The 19,030-nt window shown below is 41.3% G+C and overlaps 1 protein-coding gene and 1 non-coding gene across 3 annotated transcripts in view; both read left to right on the forward strand.

Moving 5' to 3' along the window:
* MTREX (Mtr4 exosome RNA helicase) overlaps window positions 1-19,030 on the forward strand; it is a 55,561-nt gene that overhangs the window by 26,922 nt on the left and 9,609 nt on the right. The window contains exons 16-24 of one of the 2 annotated variants that reach the window (XM_007518886.3): window positions 1,506-1,656; window positions 2,350-2,522; window positions 4,357-4,425; window positions 5,807-5,935; window positions 6,463-6,573; window positions 7,938-8,126; window positions 9,035-9,198; window positions 13,056-13,161; window positions 18,250-18,306. In XM_007518886.3, coding sequence (XP_007518948.2) covers window positions 1,506-1,656; window positions 2,350-2,522; window positions 4,357-4,425; window positions 5,807-5,935; window positions 6,463-6,573; window positions 7,938-8,126; window positions 9,035-9,198; window positions 13,056-13,161; window positions 18,250-18,306 — 1,149 coding nt within the window. The remainder of the gene's footprint in view (window positions 1-1,505; window positions 1,657-2,349; window positions 2,523-4,356; window positions 4,426-5,806; window positions 5,936-6,462; window positions 6,574-7,937; window positions 8,127-9,034; window positions 9,199-13,055; window positions 13,162-18,249; window positions 18,307-19,030) is intronic. The other variant, XM_060191036.1, reaches the window with a different exon arrangement.
* LOC132538809 (U6 spliceosomal RNA) lies at window positions 5,192-5,296 on the forward strand. Its single transcript, XR_009550132.1, has one exon. It is a non-coding gene; the product is annotated as a U6 spliceosomal RNA (small nuclear RNA).

The raw sequence follows: 19,030 nt of genomic DNA on the forward strand, positions 1-19,030 counted from the left end.
AGTAATAAATAAAGATAAAAGAAGAAAGCCTGCATGGCAAGAAATTTTTTTTTTAAATAATGTTCAGTGGTCCAGGAGGTGGCGCAGTGATAAAGCTTTGGTCTCTTAAGCATGAGGTCCCAAGTTCGATCCCTGGCAGCACATATGCCAGAGTGTTGTCTGCTTCTTTCTCTCTCCTCCTATCTTTCTCATAAATAAAATAAAATCTTAAAAAAAAAAATGTTCAGTGGTCCGGGAGGTGGCGCAATGGATAAAGTGCAGGACTCTTGAGCATGAAGTCCTAAGTTCAATCCCTGGCAGCATATGTACCAGAGTGATGTCTGGTTCTTTCTCTTTCTCCTATCTTTCAAATAAATAAATAAATAAAATATCTAAAAAAGATTACTGTTTAAAAATATTTTAATTATTTTGGATAGAGACTGAGAAGTCAAAATGGGGAGGTGAAGATTGAGAGGGAGAGGGGGGAGAAAGAGAGAGAGAGATGCCTCATTGCTAATGAAGCTTCCCCTTGCAGGTAGGGACCAGGGGCTTAACCCCAGGCCCTTGCACTGTAATGTGTGCACTGGCCTGGTGCACCACCACCCAGCTCTCAATTGTTTTCAAATGCCTTTCTAAATAGATCTGAGTAGACCGGTAGCTAAAGTCACACTATTACAGATAGGTTTTAGACTACCTTGCCATCATCCTAGTCCTCTTTTGGAAATAGCAGCAGTTAAAAGACAGTGGAGTTATCAAGTATAGTTAGAATGGTGTGCAAATTTTGAGGAAGCACATCAGTTTACATAATTCCAGGAAGATGAATAGACGTGTACTGACTTTGACCTCAGTATCATTCTGAAATAAATTTAGTCTTCTCAGTCAGCATAGTCTCGGTTGTGCTGCAGTAAAGAACGTAGGTCTGAATGACTGAACGGTTTATTTTTCCTGCCTTTTAAATCCAGCTTTATAGAGGAAGCCCACTCATCATCACTGTTTGGAATTCATGCCAATGGACAAATCACCAGTCACTGTGCCAGAGGATAAAGATAGCTTCTCACACCGGCAGTTAAATACTTGGTCCCAAAAGTAACACGACAAGTTTGTTTAGGTGATGACTTGATTTTCCTGCCCTATAGAGGGGCCAGCAGACAGAAAGCATAACACTGTCGAAAATAATTTTTTAAAGCTGGCTTGTGGTGCTAGTGGAACCTGGGGTCTCTGGCACCTCAGGCACGAAGATCTTTTTGCATAAAGTGGCCACTATGCTGCCACGTCAGCCCTGCCTCCCCGATCTCTCAAGTCTGAACCGAGATGCTGGGCAAACGGTTCTTTTTAGCTGCTTATGTCTTACCTTCTTACCTGCTCTTTTCTTCTTTCCCAGAGCAAATATTTTATCCTTTTGTATTGACCATTTAAATAAAAGTGCTTAGTGCATTTCTATTAAACATCAAATAAGTATTTTACTATTTAATAATATTTCTCTAAATATATCTGAAAAGCATATGTTGATACTTTGTTTCTCCTAGGGCTCTGCTGATCCTTTAAATAGTGCTTTTCATTTGACCTACAATATGGTTTTGAATTTATTGCGTGTTGAAGAAATTAATCCTGAGTACATGTTGGAGAAGTCTTTTTATCAGTTTCAGCATTACAGAGCAATTCCAGGAGTAGTAGAGAGTAAGTAAAAAATTGTCGTAACAGACAACTGCTTGCCATTTTTCCTTCTGCATGCCACATCTACATATCAAAACCAAAATCTTAAAGTAAGAACTACAGTTTGGTTGTAACCAACTGGAATATTTTTAAATGATAGTAAGAAACCCTGATACACAGCTAGTGGTGCTGTGTACCTGGTTTGAGTCCCCACTACCTGCCTGCAGAGGAGGAGGCAGGTTTGCAAATATCTACCTCCCCTCCCCCTCTCAATTGCTGTCTGTCCTATCAAATAAAACAGATAGAAAGGAAAAAGAAAGGATGACAGAAAGTTAAGAAAGAAAACAAAAGATTAAATGGGTGCTGGGAGTGATGGGTTCATGCCTGCACTGAGCCCCAGTAATAATCCTGGTGGCAATTAAAACAAGAAGGCACCTTGTTGGGACATCTTTCTATGATTGATCCAGATTTAATGCTCAGAATAAAGTGTTCTGTAGAAGCTCTGCTCAAACCAAATGGCACATTGATATTTGTCTTCGCGGGCTATTGGCTGCTCATCTAGTAAAGCTGATGAAAATAGATGGAACAGTTTAAAATACTGGCTCAGGCAAATCATATAAAAACAACACAGTTGTTAGGAAGACATTACATCTTAGGTGAACTTTATAGCAGGTGTACAGTTTTTAATTTGTATATATCTAACTTTTTTTTTAACAGAGGTAAAGAACTCAGAACAACAGTATAATAAAATAGTGATACCAAATGAAGAAAGTGTGATCATCTATTATAAGATTCGGCAACAACTTGCCAAACTGGGTAAAGAAATAGAAGAATATATTCATAAACCAAAATACTGCTTACCATTTCTGCAACCAGGTCGTTTGGTAAAGGTATGTCTGTTTGGTAAAGGTATTGCTGTTTTATTATTTTTTTTTAATTTTTTTAAAAATTTATTCCCTTTTGTTGCCCTTGTTTTACTGTTGTAGTTATTATTGTTGTTGTTGGATAGGACAGAGAGAAATGGAGAGAGGAGGGGAAGACAGAGAGGAGGAGAGATAGATAGACGCCTGCAGACCTGCTTCACCGCCTGTGAAGCGACTCCCCTGCAGGTGGGGAGCCGGGGTTCGAACTGGGATCCTTATGCCGGTCCTTGTGCTTTGCGCCACCTGCGCTTAACCCGCTGCGCTACAGCCCGACTCCCGGTATTGCTGTTTTATAACTGAAGAAAATTTTAATATGTAGTATTTTCAGGTAACGATTATACTTTTTTCCCCTAAAGACTGTGTCCCATCCCATCTCCCTCCCCCCCCCCCCATGAAGCTGAACATCCTCCATCTCACCCTCAACCCAGGGTTTTTGCTTTGGTGTCCTACTCCAAATTCAGTCAAATCCTGCTTGGAGTTTCCCTTTCTGGGAAATGCTAAAGAGGCTGTGGGGAGAAAGGAACCCTTCTGCACTGCTGGTGGGAATGTAAATTGGTCCAACCTCTGGAGAGCAGTCTGGAGAACTCTCAGAAGGCTAGAAGTGGACCTTCCATATGACCCAGTAATCCCTCTCCAGGGGATATACTCCAAGGACTCCTTAACACCCAACCCAAAAGATATGTGTATACCTATGTTCATAGCAGCACAATTCGTAATAGCTAGAACCTGGAAGCAACCCAGGTGCCCAACAACAGGTGAGTGGCTGAGAAAGCTGTAGTATATATACACAATGGAATACTACGCAGCTATTAAGAATAATGAGCCCACCTTCTCTGACCCATCTTGGATGGAACTAGAAGGAATTATGTTACTTGAGCTAAGTCAGAACGATAAAGATGAGTATAGGATGATCCCACTTATAACACTGCCTTCTATAGTAGTTGATTTAAATTACTTTGCTACACAGTTTTCATAATGCGGAATCATCTGGAAGTTCAACTTTTTTTTTAATTGGATAGAAACAGAAACCAAGAGGTAGGGAGAGAGACAGAGACATCTGCAGCCTTGCTTCACCACTCATGAAGCTTCCTCCCCTGCAGGTGGGGGCCAGGGCCTTGAACCCAGGTCCTTGTGCACTGAAATGTGTGCACTTAACCGGGTGCGCCACCACCTGGTCCCCGGAAGTTCAACTCTTAACTGTTTTGAAGAACCTCTGGATTTTCTACTGTGACCGCTGATTTACATTCCCACCAACAGTGCACAAGCTTCTCTTTTTTCATATCCTTGCCAACATTAGTTTTCTGGAGACACACACACACACACCCCGTAAATTGCCTTTTCGTTTTATTAGTGGTTTTCTTTGATGAGCAGATGCTTTTTTGTTTGGTCTCAAGTTTTACTTTTGCTGTTGCTGCCTTTGGCTTTAGAGTCATGTCCAAAAAGTCTTCACAAGACACCTTAAAAATCTTACCACCTGCTTCTTTTAAGAGTTTTTATTTTTGTCTTGTGTTTACATCTTTAATCTATTTTGAGTGGTTTTTTATGCATGGTGCCAAGGTAATGGTTGACTTTAATTCTTTTACTGCCTATTTTTTCCAACACATGTGTTGAGACACATCCATTTCTCATTCTGTAATCTTGGTGCACTTGTAATTAATTGATGCTTGGGGTTATTTCTGGCTATTCAGCACAGTGATTAATTAAAAGATATTTCTCATGAAGTATATTATTGATTGGCATGAATGCCTTGGAAGTCTACATAAACGTTCTTACTTATTTTGCCCTTTTTTTCTTTTTCCAGGTAAAGAATGAAGGAGATGATTTTGGCTGGGGTGTAGTGGTGAATTTCTCAAAAAAGTCAAATGTTAAGGTATTACCTTAGGAGAAATTTGAAAATATTGTCATAATGAATTAAAGTTTTGAATGTCCTTAATGTGATATTTTCCTAACAACAACATATTTTAATCTCCTAACAGCTCACTTTCTCTGAGTTCACTGGTCATTTTTATAATTTTACTTTCTAAAATAAATACTATAAGCAAGTCAACTTCTGACATTAGAAATTAGAATTTTCATTTAGGTATTTATTAGGAAGCTTGAAGTTCAAGCTAACCAGTTTTACTCCTCTGAAGATGACAATACTGATAAAATTGAGATCGAAAGTACTTGTGTAAATATTTTGAAGATACTGCTTAGGGGGAAAGTCAGTCATGACTTGCTAGTTGCTGGCTAGGAGACTGACTGAGCTACGGTCCCATCAGCTGTCCTCCTCCTCTATAGATGGACCAGTTGCCTACCATGATTTGCCAGGGTGTGACCGCAGATATTTTAGCTCTGTGCCTGTTTTTCCTTCTAAATTCATTTGTCATGATTTTGCTGTCATTAACTTCTTTGCCGCTGCCCCCCTCCCCACCATGTGTAAAGTCAGTTTGGTCATTTGTGCTTTTAACCGGGTCCCACATTGCCTGGCCCCTAGGAGAGTCAGTCTGAGGTTAAGCTTTGCTGTTCAAAATAATAGAAATATGTAAATGAGCCTTGAGGTACTGAAACTTGTGGAGAATCATTTAAGTTCCTAGGCTTATGATAGGTGTCTTGACTGAAGAGACATTAACTGTACTGAATAATTTAAGAATACTGTGCTCACTTTGGCAGCACATTTACTAAAATTGAAATGACACAGAAGATGAGCGAGGCCCCTGTTCAAGGAGGACACGCAAACTCATGAAGCAGTCCCTATTTTTTCTGTCTCCCTCCACCCTCTCAATATCTGGCTGTCTAGTCAATAAAGTTAATAAAAATTATTAAAAGAGGAATCTAAGAATACATTTCTCCTATAGATGATGTAGTTGTATTTTTAAGTCAAATTTGAGTTTTTTTTTTAAGTTGGGTTGCTTAATCCATCCACACCTAAAGTTACTGATATAGTTGGGTTTATGCCCACCATTTACCCCCCCCCCCGTTTTACTGAATTCTTTTTTTTTTTTAAGATTTTATTTTTAAAATTGTGTTTATTTCATAGAACAGGTAGGAATTGAGAGGTGAGGCAGAGAGAAAGGTGCCTCCAGCATTGCTTCTTCACCACTTATGAAGCTTCCCCCCTGCAAGTCGGGACCAGAGTCTTGAACCCAGTCCTTGCACATTGTGATATGTGCACTCAGCCAGGTGGACCGTCACCCGCACCCCTGGAGTGTAAGTCTTGTGTACCGCCGGTTCACAGCAATTAACGTACTTCTTTTATCTTTGCTTCTTAGCCCAATTCTGGTGAACTGGATCCTCTATATGTAGTGGAAGTACTTTTGCGCTGTAGCAAAGAAAGCTTGAAGAACTCAGCTACTGAGGCTGCAAAGCCAGCTAAGCCTGATGAGAAAGGAGAAATGCAGGTCTGTGCTTTGTTTCACTTTCCGATTTCAGATATTTTGTGGAGACTGTCTCTCTCTTTCTCTCCCCCCCATTCTCTCATTGGGGCTCAGTGCCTGAACTATGAATCCAGTGTTCCTGGAGGCCATTTCCCCCATTTTGATGTCCTTGTTAAGGACAGAGGGAAGTGACAGACTCCTGCAGACCTGCTTCACAGGCGGTGAACCCTGCAGGTGGGGATCCTTAGGTGGTCCTTGCTCTTTGGGCCATGTGCACTTAACCTGTGAGCTCCCTCCTGGCCCTCTCACGGCTCCCTTTCAGTCACACCTGAATCAGGTAATGAGACAGCTCTTCTGCATTGCCTCAATCCAGATCCCAAGATTGTTTCTTGGACATTCTTGGACAAGCTTCTTAGTAGTGACTGTTACATACTTATTATAGCTATCATGTAATGGAGTTTATAATTAGAGACTCCCGCTAAATTTAGGAACTAGCAGAAGTTTAAAATGTACAGTTTAAATTATAATATTGTATGATTTTCTTCTTACAGGTTGTCCCAGTTTTGGTACATCTTCTGTCTGCTATTAGCAGTGTTAGACTTTACATTCCTAAAGACCTTCGACCTGTGGACAATAGACAGAGTGTTTTGAAGTCAATACAGGTACACTTGCCAGTTTCGTAGATTTTATATTTCATGTAAAACATAAGTTAATTGTAATGATTTTAAAATATATTGCTTTTTTATAAGAAAAGCTATATGCTACAAAGAATAGCAGTTCTTAATAAAAACAGTGGCATCCAATCTGCTATAGTGAATGCAGTACAGAATTCTTCCAAGTTTGGCCTTGGCATTGCATGTACCAGAGTGGTGCACTAATGTCTCCTTCCCCACATCCTCCCCCCCACACGCCCTCCTGTTAGTCAAGAAATCTTTTTTTTTTAAAAATTTAAGAACTCACAAATGTCAATGTGCCATTACTATAGTCTTAACTACATTTTGCTTTATTATGAGTAATGATTATAGCCTCTTTTAAAAGTTTTGTATATAAAGTTGTGTCAGCACCTTCAGCCATTTTTAGTTTAGTTAATGAAAATGGTTTTATTTTCAATAGGAAGCTTGTTAATTTTAGAAAATTTCTTAATACAGTGAGGAAGCAAGTGACTTTGTTAGCCATTTCTAATTTTGGAAAACACTATGTTAGAATCCAAGGAAATTAAAAACAAATAGGTTTTTAGTATAGAGGAAGAGTTTAGGCTATATTTCACAGGCAGGCTTCCTGAAATTAGCAGTTCTTTTGATAGTTCTAAAATATCTTCATGTGGATAATTTTTTTTCCTTTTTTAAATTCCTAACTATACAAATTCTACCATAATTTTAAGCTCTCTCCTGACAAAGTCCTTTACTTTGGTGCAATATACCAAATCAGCCAGAACTGAGCAGTGCACCGGTTAAAAAAAAAAAAAAAATCTCTCCTGAAACTCTTAAGGTGGTGATACCTGCCTGCAGTTTACCTACTTTCTCTGAACTCACATACTTATTGTGCTTAATAGTTATATAATATTTAAAATGTAGCAATAAGAATTTGGACTCTTAAAAAAAACAATGTATACCTTTCAAATCAGTAATGCCTTGTACCAGGATTAAGTGAATAAACAAAATTGAAAACAATTTATACTTGCGAGGTTTCAGTACCTGATGACATAGCAAGAAGTTATAGCAACTTTAATATATGGTCATGGCTGCTGTCAAACTGTGCCACGTCTAGAATTTACTGAACTGTGTGTGTAGAATTATACATCTCTTTATCAGGAAAAGGAGTTTAAAAACAAATAAAATAGGAAAAATGCCCTCTCATGATGTGGAAAAGGAAAAATTATATGTAGCATCCTTTCTGTTTTTATACCTTCCTATTCTTAGAAAAAAAATCACAGAAGGAATTCTTGACCTGTGGAATACTTATTTTTGCCTCTAGATTGAAAATTAAATTAAATTTTAAAAAGTTGTTTTTGTTTTTTTTTTCCCAGGAAGTCCAGAAGCGTTTCCCTGATGGTGTTCCCTTGTTAGATCCCATTGATGACATGGGCATTCAGGATCAAGGGCTGAAAAAAGTTATCCAGAAAGTAGAGGCTTTTGAGCATCGAATGTATTCTCATTCCCTTCACAATGATCCTAACTTGGAGACTGTGTATACACTTTGTGAGAAAAAAGCACAGGTACGGCAGAAACTTCTTACCATCAAATTCTGTATATTTCATTCAGTGTTCTTCATTTTCCTCTCTGCCTGCTTTCATCTGTAAACTATCTTGTCAATACTTTATCAGTAAGACAAAGCTGACCTAAAAAGTTCCTAACTATCCAGAAGCTTTTCTGTCACCACAGGTGAGTCATGTGTGCATACTTAACACACACACGCTATGTAGCACACAGAAATCTCCGTCATCTTTGTAATGTCTGTGAACAGTACAAACTTTTCATACTTTTAAAAAAAAAATTGTGATTCATAGCCTTGCAAAGCCCTGCGTCATTAGACGACATGGCAGCCGTTAATATTAATCTGAGAGTTACGTATAGTGGAGGCTTCATGGAAGGCTGGCAAGATTGCCTACTGGCTGGGTGTGAGCTTTGCATGTTTGCAGCCTTGGTTTGAGCCCCGACAGCATGTGGTGGCTATAGAGGGCAGAGCTGGTGCCCCAGTGCCCTCCCTGCCTGTCTCTGAATAGAGCAGCAACCCAGGGCATGAGAAGTCACCCCACAAATGAAAAAAGCTGTGTGTGTGTGTGTGTGTGTGGGGGGGGAAACGTTTAACACGAAACTTTGTCCGAGAAGCAGCTGCACGATGTCCTCCTATAATGTTGGGGGTGGGGCGCCCTGCAGTTCCCTGGGTAGAGCCTGTGCTTCTGCCGGAGGCCAGGAATTTGAGTGCCTGGCCCACACAGGAGCATGTAGACAGCATAGGGGAGCTCCTTCACTCGTGGAGCAGAATTGCACCTCTCCCCTTTTTATCTCACTTCCTTATCCTTTCTCTGGAGGGGGAAAAAAGAGATAGTTTTTGTTTTATGATTAGCTCCGCGTTCGCTTGGTTATTGCTAAGCTCACCGTGTCTGCTGTCTGTGTGCCGTAGATTGCCGTAGATATCAAGTCTGCAAAGCGAGAACTGAAGAAGGCGAGAACTGTGCTGCAGATGGATGAGCTGAAATGCCGGAAGCGCGTCTTAAGGAGACTGGGCTTTGCCACTTCTTCGGACGTGATAGAGATGAAAGGACGAGTGGCTTGCGAGATAAGCAGGTGAAAGCTGGTCCTAGGAGACGGATTTGGAAAGGGGATGGCCTGGTTTTAACCTAAAGAAGTCTCAACTACTTGTCTTTTGACATAGCTTTTGTCTCTCTCACTAGCAGTATTGTAGAAGCACAGTTTCACACCTGTGCAAAACACGTCACTACACCAGACCCAGGTCCAGGCCGCCTTCACACTAGCAGCTCAGTCCTTTCTCTTGCCCAGCTCCCTCAAACAATGTGCCTTTTGGTGTGTATAGTGTAGCCTTACTTCCTTTGAAAGGCCTTGGAGTTTCTGTGATCAGTCTCCTTGCTAGGTTTGGGGAAATGCTGGATTGTTACTTCTTCAAATAAGAATTCTTTAAAAAAAAATTTTTTTTTTTTTTCATTTTATTTAATAGGACAGAGAAATTCAGAGGGGAAGGGGAGAGAGAGGAGAGGGCTAAATAGGCACCTGCGGCACTGCTTCATCAGCTGTGAAACTTACCGCTGCAGGCAGGGTCTAGGGCTGGAGCCCCGGCCTTGTGCACTGCAGCGTGTACGCGGCCAGCTGTGCCGCCATTCAGCCCCAGAGTTCTTTCTTTGTCTGCTCTTCTGGCGTTCCTAGGGTTCAGATGACAGTGTGAGCCATAACCCTTAGATTATCTTCACTTGCTCCATGTTTTTGTAGTTATTTTCTGCTCATTTCCTCTACCTTACACTCGAACTTATCTATCCCCCATACATTATATGTTTTTCTTAGCTGTTGTAGCTCTCTGATTTCTGTTGTGATATATTTCATCCATTTGTTGTTGAAGATAACTGCCAGTGGATTTCTCATTTCCATGAGCATCCCTAGTACCTACTGCTTCGATATCATATTGAGAAATTTTTCGTCACTGTTGAATTGGGGGGTTTCTTTCACGGCCCATCATTGCTGCTAAGTTTCCTGTCTTCTCATGTTTGATGCTAGGCGAGTGCCTGGACCAGGCTTCTGCGCCTAAGCCAACCCAGGTAGTGCCCATGGTTTAGATCCTGCGCAAGTGCCCGACAGCCGATAGGCTGACAGAGATGGAGGTTCAGTTCTTAGGGCAGGTCGGGGCCTTGGTCAGCTTATAGCTGCATACGCTCTTGCCTGGGCTCTGCGTCTCCAGGCTGAGTTTTTCAGATAGAGGGAGCAACACCACAGCGCTGATGCCTCTTCCAGGGCCATAGTACTGCCGTGTGGTACACAGGGGTCCGAACCTGCTTTGCATGCATGGCGCAGCACACACCCTCTAGAGGGAGCTATCTTGCTAGCCCTTACTTCCTGTATTTGCATCCTGTCTGCAAGGGCAAGTAGAAGGACCAGTGATTTGATTATTGGCCACCAAAAGGGGACAGCAACCACTCACCTCCATTACTTGTTACAGAATGTGTTACCATTATTTTTCAACTTAGGCAAAGTAAGACCTTAACATTTTAGTTGAAATCTCCTTTTTTAAAAATGTTCACAAAACAATTCATTTTTCTGATGCTGAAAGCCAGAGCAAACATGTCTTCAAGTTATATATGTCCCCTAGACATTCAGCCTATGCAAAGTTCATCTTTCCTTCCAGGCCGTCATAAGTTGCATAATTTGTTTCTTTAAGATTATTTTAAAATTTTTTAATCTTTATTTATTTATTTATTTATTGGATGGAGACAGCCAGAAATTGAGAGAGATGGGGATGATAAGGAAAGAGACCTACAGCCCTGCTTCACCATTCACAAACTTTCCCCCTGCAGGTGGGGACCAGAGGTTTGAACCCGGGTCCTTGTGCATATTGTAAAGTGTGTTCAACCAGGTACGCCACCCCTGGTCTCATAATTTGTTTAGGGTTAAATCTAGACTTCAGTGTCTGTCTACCAGTTCTTTCTTTATGAAATTGGTTTTTTTTTTTTTTTACTTAACATAGAAATGGATTTTTCAGTCACTTTGTTCCTAAATTTAGTCGTTGAAGAGTATCAATTAGATCTTAAGATGTATTTTCCATTGGTTGAGGTACCAGTATCACTTTTCAAAGTACAGAAGCTCAAAACTGGCTTGTCCATTTCTTCTATATTTTGGTGAAAAAGACCTAGTAGCTAAAGGCAGTCTTTTATTTTTTTAGGCAAAATCTTGAATCACCCTAGACCTCTTTTTTCCTCCATCTTTCTGACTTCTCCCTCTGCCCCTGAGCCTAATGCATTACACAAATGCTCTGGTCTCGTTTCTCCTGCCTCAGTTCTCTCCAGTGTGTCTGTTACACTGTCCTCAGAGCATACTTTGCAAAGCAGAAGTTCTGTGGTGTCATTCATTTGGTAAAAGCCCTCCTGTGATTTGCTTTTGCTTTCAGAATAAATTCTGTGATTTAGTGTTGCCTTGTGCTTCCCCATAACCTCTGTTGCCACATCCCACACAAGCTGTTGCTGTCACATGACCTTTCTCTCACTCCCACCCCACATTCTGTTAATTCCTGAATATTTTGCCAACAACTGAAACTTCCTCAGGTTTTCTTTAGTCTGGTTCTGGGCTCCACAACACTTTCTGTATAATTGCCTCTATAACTCTGACAGATTATTGTCTTGAATTTGTTCCCTTCAGTATTTAGACTATTGTTCTTTGAGAAATTCTTACCGTAATTGTTTTGTCCTTGCTGCAAGATTTAACCTTAAAAGCATTTCTTAAATTATTAATAACAGAGAGGTGAGAAAGAAAGAACCAGAGCATCACTCTGGTACTTGTGATGCTGAACTTGTGATACCGAACCCAGGACCTTGTGGTTCTGAGCTTAGCACTTTAGTCACTGTGCCACTTCCCAGGCCACTTGATTTAACTGTTAATTGTACTATTAGGAACCTAAATTAAGCTTTTGATTTATTTTTGCATAGTCCTACCATTTGTAAAAACTGATAGTTTATGAGTATTCAGTTTTTAGGAATCTTTAAAAAAATTTTTTAAAAAGTTAAAATCTAAGCATGTAATTTAGAAAGCTGGAGTTACTGGTACATTTTTATAATGTATGTGGTCCAGAGGTGACGCAGTGGATAAAGCATTGGATTCTCGACCATGAAAGTCCCAAGTTCAATCCCCGGAAGCACCTGTACCAGAGTGATGTCTGGTTCTTTCTCTCTCTCCTATCATTCTCATGAATAAATAAATTCTTTGAAAAAATTTTTATTGATAGTGCAAATGGAAGAAGTCAGTATTGATGACCTTTTAAATCTAAAATTGTTTACTAGATTAATATATTTTAGATTTGTATAAGAGAGTTGATTAACCGTGCTTTGTTCTATTCAAAGACCTCTTTGAAATTCAGTACTGACTTCTGGTCAATGTGGACTCATTTGAAACACCAGTTTCCTTTCTGCTAGCATATGGAAGGGCTGCATTAAGGTCAACAATAACATTTAAAAATCTTGGCCATGGGGCCAGGTGGTGTCGCACCTGGTTGAGCGCACATACTACAATGCGCAAGAACCCAGGTTCAAATCCCTGGTCCCCACCTGCAGGGGGAAAGCTTCACAAGTGGTGAAACAGGGCTGCAGGTGTCTCTCTGTTGCTCTTCCTCTCTATCCAACCCTGCCCTCTCGATTTCTGGCTGTCTCCATCCAATAAATAAATAAAATAAAAAAAAATTTTAAATCTTGGCCACATTTTGTGGACGAGTCCTGCATGTCAGTGAGTATTTGGAAGGAGTGCCGTCCTTATACACAGTGCCCACTTAACACTTGCTTCCTTATTGGTAAATGCCTGTCGATTTCTCAGGTGAATAAGTATCACTGCTCATTTGTCACTCCTCACTCTATGCCAGACGTTTTATTAAAAGCCTCAAGAATGTGTGTGTGTCCTGACATGTAAACGTCTTTTCTTTTTCCTGTCCTGTGTAGTGCTGATGAGCTCCTCCTCACTGAGATGATGTTCAACGGCCTTTTCAATGACCTGTCTGCAGAACAGGCGACAGCACTACTAAGCTGCTTTGTGTTTCAAGAAAACGTGAGTGAGATTGAACGCATCTTATGAGTAGACATAGCCTATGATCTTAGTACTATGCTGGGTACTTTTTACTATAAAACATTGCTCTATGCTTGCATATTATGGGTCATGTTACTTAGAAATCCATTTAGAAATAGGTGACTCAGCTGTGTGTGACTTGCATAGACGAGACCTTGGGGCTCAGCCTCGGGCACCACATGATAGCACCACATGATAGCACCACATGATAGCACCACATGATAGCAACAGAAAACTGGGTGGTGGGGCACAGCTTTCCTTTCTGCTTCTCTCACTCTAATAAAATATTAATGAGATCTTCCTAGAATTAAAAATTGGCACTATATATATGTGTGTGTGTGTGTGTGTTAAGAAGATATTAAGTTGGGGTCAGGCGGTGGCGTAGTGGGTTAAGAACACGTGGCGCAAAGTGCAAGGACTGGTGTAAGGATTCCGGTTTGAGCCCCCGGCTCCCCACCTGCAGGGGAGTCGCTTCACAGGTGGTGAAGCAGGTCTGCAGGTGTCTGTCTTTCTCTCCCCCTCTCTGTCTTCCCCTCCTCTCTCCATTTCTCTCCGTCCTATCCAACAATGAATAACATCAACAATGATAATAATAATAACCACAATGAGGCTACAACAACAAGGGCAACAAAAGGGGGAAAAATGGCCTCCAGGAGCGGTGGATTCATGGTGCAGGCACCGAGCCCAGCAATAACCCTGGAGGAAAAAAAAAAAAAGATATTAAATACTTTATAGTACAGATTTCCCATACTATCCCAAAATTGGTCCTATTTCATAGGAAAGTTTTAAAATTTTTTTTAAACTTTTTAAAAGATTTATTCCCTCCCTCTCTCTCTTCCTCTCCTTCCTTCCTCCCCTTCCTTCCTTCCTTCCTTCCTTCCTTCCTTCCTTCCTTCCTTCCTCTCTTTCCTTTCTTTCTTGGCTAGGGCCAGCCAGAAATGAAGAGGGAATGGGCAAAGAGAGAGAGAGAAAGAGACACCTGTAACACTACTTTATCACTTGCAAAGCTTTGCCCCTGCAGGTGGGAACCTGGGGCTTGAACCTTGATCCTTGGCTGTGTAGCATGTTCGCTCAATCAGGTACGCCACCACCTGGCCCCAAGGAAAATATCTAAATAGGCTATAAGCTAAAGTGACAGTGACAAGAAATAGGACAGTAATCCCAAAACGATTTATGATTTCCAGACAAAACCAGCTGTGTTCCTGTGAGCTTTACTAGCACTTTAGAAATTCCTTCATCTACAAGCTAATAATTCATTGTAGCTTTGTTTCCCTTAGCTTCAGAATATTTAAAAAAAAATTTTTTATATTTATTTATTTTTCCTTTTGTTGCCCTTATTGTTTTTCATTGTTGTAGTAGTTATTATTGTTGTCGTTGTTGTTGATGTCATCATTGTTGGATAGGACAGAGAGAAATGGAGAGAGGAGGGGAAGACAGAGGGGGTGAGAAAGACACCTACAGACCTACTTAACCATCTGTGAAGTGACCCCCCTGCAGGTGGGGAGCCGGGGGCTCGAACTGGGATCCTTATGCCAGCCCTTGGGTTTTGCACCACATGTGCTTAACCCGCTGCGCTACCACCTGACTCCCAGCTTCAGAATATTTTTACATTAATTTCCAAGATAATTGTTAGGAATGTTTGATAGATTTCTTTGAACTGGTCTAAAACTTGGAGATGATGATTTGGAGACTGATGGTCTCAAGACTGATACCCTGCTTTTTTTTTTTTTTTAATGTGGCACTGCAAAAATCTTGTGTTAGGAGAGACCTCAAAACTGAGCATGTTACTGCTTCAAAGGAATTGAGCTTAAGCTAACCATAACTGATTTTGGGACAAGCTATAACCGTATGTGGTCAGGATTTGTTCAGTGAAACCACATTTATTCTATGTAATGAAAGTCATCAGTTTTTGTGGTGGTGCCTTTCAACATCAGGATGGAAAACAGTACTCAGTATCACATGGAATATTGTTGACACTTTTAAAAAGCAGGTTTCCTTTCCAGAGAGAAGAGTAGAGAGTCTTGTTAAAGACACAGTAAAGTCGACTCTGTATACTAGTTTGTTTTAAAATACATTCTTTATAAAACTGTCCCCATATCTTTATTTTAAATTTTTATTATCTTTATTGGATAGAGTCTTTCAGAAATCTAGAGGGAAGGGGGAGATAGAGATAAAAATAGCTTTACCACTTGCAAAGCTTTCCCCTGCAGGTGGGGCCCGGGGGCTTGAACCCAAACCCTTGTGCATTGTAACGTGTGCTCAACCAGGTGCAACCCCCCGCCCGTATTTTTATATCATTAAGAGAAATAGAGATTATACACAGTTTTTATTAAGATAAACACCAAGTGTTTGGTGTTGATAAACGTCAAGAAATATTTAATCAGCCAATGTGTGCAGCACACGCTCTAGGCAGTAGAGTTACAGCAAATACTTTTGCTTATATTCTAATAAGCAAGAGGTTAAGTACACACTTGATATCAAATGATCATGAAGGTTCTAGAAAAAAACGTGAAGTAGAGGAACCAGACAGAAAACACTTGGCAAATGAGGCTCCTCTTGACTTTAGTAAAGTGATTGGAAAAGCCTCATTGGTAGAGTGGAATTTGAGTTGAGACTTAAAGGAGACGTTTGAAAGTAAGTTGTGCAAATGGGGTGCGGCGCAGACTCAGAGTCAGAGTCAGAGTGAGCTTGCTGACTCCGGGGCCTTCTAAGTGCAGTCATCAGCCGCAGGAGGCCACCAGTTGACTGTTGCTCACAGATGGATAGAGAATCAAGGGCACTTAGCAGTCTCACTCTTGTCACTATTAAGGGAGATTTAGATAGACATGAACCTGCTGTTTTTTCTTTTTTTTTTTTTTCCATTTTAAACAAGTTTATTTAAACAATAAGATGCTTGACTTGAAGGGAAAACTAGGATTCATTTCTTTTAGAGTAATTTACCCCTACTTAAAGACAGATTGCCCTACATGTAATAGCTACATACAAAAAAGTTATAAAATTGTCCTTCCCACCTGCAGGGGAGTCTTTTCACAAGCGGTGAAGCAGGTCTGCAGATGTCTATCTTTCTCACTCCCTCTCTGTCTCCCCTCCTCTCTCAGTTTCTCTCTTTTCTATCCAACAGCAATGACATCAGTAACAATAATAATAACTACAACAATAAAACAACAAGGGCCACAAAAGGGAATAAATAAATATTTTTTAAAAATGTAATATGCTTGTGCACACACACCAGCTACTTTATGTACAGTAAAGGAATGGGGAAGGGAAAATGAAAGAATAGAGAAAAACTAGACTGTAGTGGTCAGGACGTGGTGGAACCAAACTGTGGTTTTCCAGTTGAGAAGGTCTGCTTGGTCTGGAGCAAGAGAGCTGCCGAGGAAAGCAGCAGCCCCCTTTCTAGCGGACTCCTGTCTGCCGCTGGAGCACACCGGCCGTATCCTCATCCTCCCTTTCCAGCTGTGCAGGTGTACGTCTCATTGACTGGCTGCCGTCAGATCGGAATCTGATCTGCCTCATTGACAGTCCCTGCCATTCACAATAGGCTTCATTAGTTCCCTAAGTGGTGTCTGCCTCTTAATCTTTAACTGCACCACCGAACCATCCTGACCCGCCACCTGCAGATTAACATGGTCGTTGTTCTCAGTCCTGACTTCTTCCTTGGGCTTTTCATCGGCCATGGCGAACGCCGGGGTCTCCTCACTTGCCGCTTCACAAAAGAGGAGCCAGGTCCGCACCAAACCAGCACGCCAGCCGCACCAGGAGTGGCAGGAGGCTGCATGTCGTGCGCTCCCTCCCCCCACCCTGCATCCCTGTTATTTCTAATTGAAAACGTAGCCAACTTTTCATTAATGGGAAGGTAACATTTAGAACACTGAAACCCCGGTTTTTTTATATAAAAAAAAATATTTTACTGGGGCCAGGTGGTGTCGTGTGCAAGGACCCAGGTTTGAGCCCCCGGTCCCCACCTGCAGGGGGAGAGCTTCACAAGTGGTGAAGCAGGGCTGCAGGTGTCTCTCTGTCTCTCTCCCTCTTTATCACCCCCTTCCCTCTCAATTTCTGACTGTCTCTGTCCAACAAATAAATAAAGGTAAAGAAAAATTAAAAATCTGTTTTTAAAAAAAGAGAAATGTTTTACGTATTTGATAGAGACAGGGAGGAAGTAAGCGGGAAGGGGAGGGTAAAGCGGAAAGAGAGACACCTGCAGCACTGCTCTTGCAGCTGTGAAGCTTCCCTCCGGCGGGTGGGGAGATTACACTTTTAAATGTCTAAAGGTTGGCTAGAGACCTACAACTGTCTTGGTAAAATAATGTTGAGGACATTCTTTTTATGTCCTTTACCCGCAGTTTTGCATTGCTTAGAGTTAGCAGTCAAAACTGTTTCCAAGCCAGATGCTGCTGCAGCAGTTCAGAGTGGTGCCTGACGCCTGCTGAGGCTGCTGAGGACATTTGCTCTCCCTCGGCTCCTTCTATGGTCGGGAAATAGAAAGCTATCAATGTAATGTTTTCCAGAGAACATTATAGTTCCCAGAGTTTACATGACTTAAGAGTTGAGAGGCTGGGGAAATAGCTGGGCCAGTAGAGAGCTTGAATGACACCACACAGCAGGCTGTGAATTGGAGCCCTGGCTCACGGGTGAGTGAGTCCAGCACACGGCCTCACTGGGGAGTGGGGCTGCTATCTGTGCTCTCTCCTCCTGGCCTCTCTCTTTGTGCCCTCATCCAAGCCCCTAAAACGTAAGAACATCGGCCAGGGGAGACTGCTTGGTGGTATCACGCTTGTTTCGAGGCTTTATCATCTCGGTGGCACGTAAAAAAAAAAAAAAAGTTGATTAGAAATTCTAAAGAGTAATTTTTTCCCCACCGGAGCACTGCACAGCTCTGACTCACGGTGCTGCCAGAGTAAGCCTGGGATTTCAGAGCCTCTGACAGGAAAGCCTTTGCACACAGCTGCTATGCTGTCTCCCTGGCCACAACTAAGGTCTGTTAACTTGATATTAACAGGTTAAAGCCGGTAGTTTATATGACATTTTAAACTTGGGATTTTATGTCTAAATCTTCGTTTTCTTTTTTAGTCTAGTGAGATGCCCAAATTAACAGAGCAGTTAGCTGGACCACTTCGCCAGATGCAGGTGAGACTGCCTTAAGCTGCGAATTTTGTTAGTAGTAGATCATAATCGTAAATGTATGATTGACAGTCTAATCGTAGTGCTTTATTATTTCATAGGGATAGTAACTGTGCATATCTGATGGGGGGCGTAGTTTGCTTATACCAGGTCCAGTGTCTCCTGCATAGTGTGACTGTATATGAGACTATTAGTAATAGTAGCAGTAGTAAGATCATGTCATTCCTTTTTTTTCTTTACCAGGGGGATTAGTGGTTTACAGTCAGTGGTAAAATACAGTAACCTCACTAGGTCTTCCTCTGCCATCATGTTCCTCCCACCCCAAAGTCCTTCACTTTGGTGCCATACACCAACTCCAGTCCAAGTTCTGCTTTGTGTTTTCCCATCTGTTCTTACTTGTCAACTTTTGTCCATGAATGAGATCATCCCATATTCATCCTTCTCTTTCTGACTTATCCTCACTTAACATGATTCTTCCAAATTCCATCCAAGATGAGCTGAAGAAGGGGAATTCACCATTTTTTACAGCTGAGTAGTATTCCATTGTGTATATAGATCACAACTTGCTCGGCCACTCATCTGTTGTTGGACACCTGGGTTGCTTCCAGGTTTTGGCTGTTTTACAAATTGTGCTGCTACAAACATATGTGTACACAGATCTTTTTGGATGGGTGTGCTTAGCTCCTTAGGATATATCCCCAGGAAAGGAATTGCAGGATCATAGGGTAGG

The sequence above is a fragment of the Erinaceus europaeus genome, chromosome 5 (genome assembly GCF_950295315.1).
Source record: "Erinaceus europaeus chromosome 5, mEriEur2.1, whole genome shotgun sequence".
In the NCBI taxonomy this organism is placed as follows: domain Eukaryota; kingdom Metazoa; phylum Chordata; class Mammalia; order Eulipotyphla; family Erinaceidae; genus Erinaceus; species Erinaceus europaeus.